This window comes from Entelurus aequoreus, linkage group LG07 (genome assembly GCF_033978785.1).
Source record: "Entelurus aequoreus isolate RoL-2023_Sb linkage group LG07, RoL_Eaeq_v1.1, whole genome shotgun sequence".
Classification (NCBI taxonomy): Eukaryota; Metazoa; Chordata; class Actinopteri; order Syngnathiformes; family Syngnathidae; genus Entelurus; species Entelurus aequoreus.
In genome coordinates this window covers 54,041,505-54,048,773 of record NC_084737.1, presented here as the reverse complement: position 1 = coordinate 54,048,773, position 7,269 = coordinate 54,041,505, and the positions used below count along the sequence as shown (strand labels likewise).

At 39.8% G+C, this 7,269-nt stretch overlaps 2 protein-coding genes across 2 annotated transcripts in view; one reads left to right on the top strand and one right to left on the bottom strand.

Annotated features, from left to right (window-relative positions):
• LOC133653122 (putative claudin-24) overlaps positions 1–6,724 on the top strand; it is an 8,478-nt gene extending 1,754 nt beyond the window's left edge. The window contains exon 2 of the mRNA XM_062052141.1: positions 6,252–6,724. Within this exon, the coding sequence (XP_061908125.1) occupies positions 6,252–6,465 (214 nt within the window). The 3' untranslated portion in view covers positions 6,466–6,724. The remainder of the gene's footprint in view (positions 1–6,251) is intronic.
• On the bottom strand, positions 3,636–5,439 carry LOC133653121 (frizzled-7-like). Its single transcript, XM_062052139.1, has one exon. The coding sequence runs from the start codon at positions 5,434–5,436 to the stop codon at positions 3,784–3,786; it is 1,653 nt and encodes a 550-aa protein (XP_061908123.1). The 5' UTR covers positions 5,437–5,439; the 3' UTR covers positions 3,636–3,783.
• Positions 6,725–7,269: the final 545 nt, after the last annotated feature.

The window sequence follows — 7,269 nt, the reverse complement described above, 5'->3', positions numbered from 1 at the left end:
GGATAGAAATGTAGTTTGTCTCTTTTATCCGATTATTAACCGATTAATCAAAGTAATAATCGACAGATTAATCGATTATCAAATTAATCGTTAGTTGCAGCCCTAATATATATATATATATATATATATATATATATATATATATATATATATATATATATATATATATATATATATATATATATATATATATATATATATATATATATGCACATATATACACACACACACACACACACATATATATGTACATATATACATACATACGCATATGTACACACATATACAGTATATATATATATATATATATATATATATATATATAATGGCAAGACTGTTTGAAGAGAGTAAATATTGAACTATATATATAATGGCAAGACTTTATATATATATATATATATATATATATATATATATATATATATATATATATATATATATATATATATATATATATATATATATATATATATATATATATATATATATATATATATATAACATTTATATATGCCTATATCACATATTCATATATGGAAGCTATTATGGAACATCATTCATGCATGTTTTTACTGTCTATTGTATTGTATATTAGTTATTGATGTTTTCCATATGTATAATGTGTATATAATGAAATGATGGATAAAGAGTGCTCTCCCCAGTAAAAGGCAGTCTGATGAAAGCGTCACCTTAATTGCTCTTTTCCTGTGTGATACAATGGGTCTTATAAACAATAACTCATGTATTCACCCACCGCACATTGTTCACATCCACACCTCTCATCAGCAGCCAAGCATCGCTTCGGAAACACAAAGCGACACTTTGCAGACAAACAATTACACTTCAATAGATAAACAACTTATTGGCACAAGCATTTACCGTATAATATCGCAGTCATGGGAATATTGTTATTGTCACTGAAGTGTTAAAAGGCAACTGCACTTTAAAAAAAAAAAAAAGCCCATCATTTATAATCCTTATGGAAGACAAGCATGCATGTTTTTATGCAGTTCTAACTCGTAAATAAATGCTAGCAAAACTCATCTTACAATGCAGTCATTAGGAGTTGCTCTATTCTGCCTATAAAGCGCTTAAAAAACATCCAAACACTTCCATTAAGATGTATATACATGATTTAAGTATATATAAAATGCAGTAACAGCCACATTTATAATAACATTTAATATTTAATTAGTTCACTCATTTTAAGCATACAGAGGCGCAGTAATTTAAAAACATATCACCAAGTTCACTTTTTCCTTCAACAACATCCCTGATTACTACTGACTGCAGACTTCACAAACATAATAAATCATCACTTATTGGAAATGGTCTGCTGTCATTAGGATGCTGACTGATGATAATATGTTGATATACTGTATTCCCATTTAGATGAAGAATGACTCATAATCATCACAAACAAAAAGGAGGGGTTGAACCAAGTGTCTTTTCTTGTATTTCTCACCATTTGCGGGTCTAAATTGGACGCCAAAGTTGACCAACTTGTCGGATGATGTCCTCATTCTTCTACTATGAAGGTGACAGGCATTATTAATGACCTGGAATAAACTTTCACGAGCTCCGAGGCGATGCAGCAGCTCACCAGCTGATGATGTCAATATAGCAACACAAACTACAGTAGTTGGCTCTCTGTGATCACGGCGTCGCTGTAAATAGTTTGTCTGCATTAGCGCTCATAACCACAATATCACTAATACCTGGTTAATATTCAAGTCACAAAATGTAAATGGCGTATTGTTGGTGAATTTTGGATGTTTTTTGGAGGGCTTTATGGGCAGAATAGAGGACCTCTAATTGACTCTATTATAAGTAGACTTTTATTTAAAGTTAAAGTACCACTGATAGTCACACACACACTAGCTACATTTATTTACTAGTTACAATTCATTAAAAAAAAATCTGTCTTCTTGTCTTACATATTGATTGTGATCGATAAGAAAATTCCCAAAAAGTGCAGTTGCCCTTTAAGAAAGCAAATGTCAAACACTTGAGCTCACTTACAAAGTTCCTATATTATAAGAGAGTAGGGCGGATTGTTGTGATAAAAGTGCCAAGCCAATGACAGCTATTTGAAACTTGAAGTTAATTTTTTATTTTCTGTTAATGCTGAAATTAAGAATATCATGTTTTCTTGACAAAAATGATTTATTTTCAATCAAACTGCATGTACAGTTATTATCAATATACAATCATGTTGATTTCATTGTAAATGTTTTAATGACATCATCAAAATGTTTAACATTGTTCCAAAGTTACATTTAAAACATTTAACTTTAAGATGATACATACTGTAGATCCAAAGCTACTGTCAATATGAAAACATGAATACACGCTTCGAGCTAATAGACTATTTACATCACCAGGAGACTTTAACCACAGTGGTCCAGAGTACTGTACTTGGGTCCTACAAAAACAATCAGAAAACTAAAGACTCATGGTAAAATGAGCAAAATGTGTAAATGAAAGGAGAAAAAGTAAAAACTTTACATTATACAAATTTGATTTGTGTAAGCCATATCCTGCTTAGAACCAGTGTCTACCACAGTGGACATTTTTGCATTAGTTTCGAGGACGCTGCGATTCTCAGCGGGATATAGCATATATTTAGTTTATTTACAATTATGAAAAAAACAATTTTTTTTGTTAAATCTTTCTATTAAATCCAAACCATTTTAATTAGTATCAAAAGAGCTGTGTGCTCACAGTTAAATGTTTAAAACCCAAATATATAACAGTAACATGACCGGCTAGATTATGTTACTGTTAACGGTTTAACTGAACATACATATATTTTTAAAGTGTCTATAGTTTTTACAGTTACCAATTTGTATTGAATAAAAAATGCTTGTGGGCCTGAGGAACTTGTTTGCAGTTCAGACTTGTCACTCACCGCCGTCTCTTACACACGTAAGAGACGGCGTAAGAGCACACACAAAAGCAGTCCCAGAACTAACGATTTGCAGTCACGTTGTCGATAAAGAAAAATATACATTCAATGATGGCTAACGTCAGTAGATAAACTTTGCTAAATCGCTATCATTAGCTGAAAAACACACAAAGCTAATGCGAGTGCATGTGTGTAGTTGATGTCATCACATGCTAAAATCTGGAAGAGGGCGGGGCATACAATATCCTTACAATAATCAAAGTTAGCGTCTTCTAGTTAATCAATAGTCAGGATCTATGCAGCAGTTGTAAAAACTGAACATGGTGGTTCTATACATTGCTAAGAATTTTTTTTGTTTCTATGACGACCAATCACATCCTCAAGCTTCCTGCATGTAAGCAGATGAGCAGAAGATTGACGACTTGACTCAGATTGGACTCGCACTTGGCTAATCGTGTTTGGGTCCATTTCACACCTGAACGTTCAACACGTGTGAGCACGCTCAAATTCAGCACACTCTCCTTCTTTGGCACGATTGGAAGAGGTGGTCAGCAGGTTTCCAAACATTTCCATTCATATCTACGTTATAACCGGGTCATTTGACTGTCATGCGATCGCTCCTCCCAAGAGTTTGATAACAACCAACACAATTCATAATAAAAATTAAGGTTTAAAAAAAACCCAACAACACCCGCAATTATACCTACATGTGTTTCATACAAACATGACATTAATGTGATCACTCCTCTCACGTATATTTCATGACAGCGACAACCTTTCACAACAGAAATCCACAATGGCTTAGAAATTTAAGTAAAATATCAGAATAGAAGTAATGGGACAAGTTAAGGGTCCAAAACTTAGTGATACCATCCCTATAGTGTTGCATCTCCCAGCTCTGAGCCACTCAGTCTCTTGTAAAAGTGACACCAGGACTCCACAGTTTTTCCAGACCAGATCCAGAAGCCTGATGTGATCCCAACATTCATGTGCATCATGTACTTGATCATGAACACAGTGAATACCGGCATCTTCGGAGTAAAATTGCCAGAAGGGCATGGAACTGCGAGTTGCTTGCACGTCCACAAACGCCACGTGAGTTCCCACTGCGGTCGAAGTGTCTGCTCGTAAAAGTGGCAAGCTACCACAGTGGTGGTGGGTAGCGTGTACAGCACGCTGAACACACCAATCCGCACCATCAGCTTCTCTAGCTTCTCCGTCTCAGTACCACCAAGCTTCATGGTGGTGCGAATGCGGAAGAGCGACACAAAGCCAGCTAGCAAAAAAGAAGTCCCGGCGAGGAGGGAGATGAAGAGCGGTGCCAGCACAAAGCCCCGCAGAGCGTCAACATTGTACACGCCCACGTAGCACACGCCGGTCAAAAGGTCACCCTCCACCTGCCCCATTGCCAGGATGGTGACAGTTTTCAAAGCTGGCATCGACCATGCCACCAGGTGGAAGTGTCTGGAATTTGCCTCTATGGCCTCGTGTCCCCACTTCTTCCCCGCTGACAGAAACCAGGTGAGAGACAAAATGACCCACCAGATGGAGCTCGCCATACTGAAGAAGTAGGCCACGATAAAGAGGATAGTGCAGCCCTCTTTTTTGGTACCCTGAACCACCATCTTCCAACCGTCCACCTTAAACTTGTCCACACAGATGACCTTTTCCTCCAGCAGGAAGCCGGCAACGTACATCAGGGCTACCATAAAGTAGCAACCTGAGAGAAAGACAACAGATCTCTCGGGGTACGGAAAGCGCTGTGCGTCTATTGCGTAAGTCAAGATGGTGAAGAGAGTGCTGACACAACACAATAGAGCCCAAAAGGCAATCCAGAGCCGTCCAAACTTGAGCTCCTCCTCTCTGAAGTACATCAGTCCACCAGGCATGGAGAACTCACAGGGGGCCCCGCAGTCCTCTGCACCGAGAAAGCGGTAGCTGAGGTAAGCCGGTACCTTCAGTTGTGATGGGCAGGAAAAAGCTGTGTTGCTGAAGTCGTGTGATGGCGAGTTGAACAGCTCTGGGAGATTCGGCGTAGGATCTGGCATTGGATCGTTGCTCTCAGATGTGTTCTGACCCACGCAGATCTGTCCGGCACCGTGGACAGGGAAGTTTTCGCAGCGCAGTCTTTCTGGCCACTGAAAGCCAAATTTATTCATTAGTGCCTCACAGCCGTGCCGAGCGCGGTCACACAGAGTCCTGCAGGGTGGGATAGCTTGTTCTAGAACGGTGCACACTGGTGCGTACATGGAGCACAGGAAGAACTTAAGGTCTGCAGAGCACTGGACTTCGACAAGTGGGTAGAACTGGTGAACCTCCAGCCCGGCGTCTTCTTGGTTAGTGTGGCCCAGTAGGTTGGGCATGATGGTCTGATTATAGGCGATGTCAGTACACAGTGGGATCGAGATAGTCTGGCAAAATCCATGTTCAGGGCTAGAAAACCCCTTGTGTTGCTGAGCACAGCCCCGTGGAAGCAGCAGGGGGAGGGCATAGCTCAACCACAACGGCCAGGTCCCCACAGTAGCCATAATGGTTCAGTTCACGCTGACAAGGGGATATTAGTTCAGCTAACCAGCTCTTTACTGTGCAGCGTGTCTGTGCTTCATCCGGACCCTCAGGCTGTACCTCACAGAACTCTCACATGCAAAGTTGTCCTAGCAGCTCATCTGCAGACCTTTATATCCTCCCTGAGTCTGAAACTTGGTGGTCTGTTTTCAGGCGCCCCACACTGCTTCACCGTGGGGCGGGGGCCCTGAGCCTCCATACACTCGGCCCCAATGGGATGCTTTGTTCATCCCTTTTCTTGGCACTGATTCGCTCAGGGGGCGGGGCTGCAGGTAGTGTTTAGCCAAACAGAAGACTGTTGTGCTAAAAATGAATTTAAGCTTCTTCAATTCTTGTGTTTATGAATCTTATCCCTGCAAATTTCACCTTGGATTTTAACACTGAAAGGCAGCCGAATTTCAAACAATCGGCTGGGATGCAAAGCAGGACAGATTAAGAAAAGGAGGCACTGAGCGGTCTTCAAAAGCAGCCCGATGAATAATTTCTAATGACGTGTTTTGGATTAAGTTTTCACTTTTTGCAAATAGTAAAGGCACTATTTACCAAGACTGAAAGTACTGAAAGTATCACAATGTGCTAATTTATTTGACAATAAACAAAGAAAGCCTACAATCCCAGACAAACATATATTATATATACATGATTACAATCTCAAACATACATTTATACATATTAGGGGTTTCAAATCATCACGTTAATTTCCTGTTAATTATTTAGTCAAATTTAGTGTGTTACATTTTTTAACCGCCTTGATCTAATTTTAAATCTCTAACTCTAGATTTCTACTGGATGCGGAATGGCTGCAAAACGGCGCCGCCACGGCGGAGGACTCTTTCCATTTCCATTCAAGTCATTGTGTCCGTTTCCACTGCTTGTGCAGCACAAGGTGTACTGCATCCCTGCGCTTAATACATGCAGAGCCTCTATATTTGCCAGACAGCGCAAGACGGTGGATCAATTTAGGAAGTTATGCACAAACAGAAAGTAAATGATCCAGTTTACTTTCAGAATAAAATACCCCATTTTCAAGGCATATCGTATTTTACACTTTGGAAACGTCCTGATGGGCAGGACGGACATTAGGTCAACTTGTCAAATGTTTTCAGACGTAATGCCACACGTTGACAGAAATGGATGAGGACATGCTGATTCTGGCAAACTAAAATAAAATCATCATATGGTGTGGTATGGTATATTACAGGCATATCCTGGACAGCCATGATATTGGGTCCTGCGTCAAATACCAGCTGATACAGGTGGCAGGGAAACAGGGGAGTGGTTAGCGGGAGTTGAACAAGTGTGTGTGTGTGTGTGTGTGTGTGTGTGTGTGTGTGTGTGTGTGTGTGTGTGTGTGTGTGTGTGTGTGTGTGTGTGTGTGTGTGTGTGTGTGTGTGTGAGTGTGAGTGTGAGTGTGTGTGTTTGTGTGTGCAGGTGTGTGTTCAACGCTCGCCGGGGATGATGTTACTGTTATGTTGTTGCTTTCTACAAATAAAGTCAAAATAAAGTTGTTGTTCTGCAAGGTTTGAAGCAGAGGGGCTCACTACTGGCTGCATACTGTACTAGGATGGCCCCCATAATTAGATATGTCAATCTGTGATGTCACAAATAGCCCACTGGTAAAAACAAAACAAAACAGAACTGTAAAACACAGCCTTCAGAAGCATCCAAAACCGCGTGCAAGCTCACACCCAAAAGCATGAACCTTATAATTTGATGTTGGGTATTGTTTAACATGGGAGTCCAACATTGTAACAACATTTATAAGTCAGAAAAGATTAAAACCATAATAAGTCGCC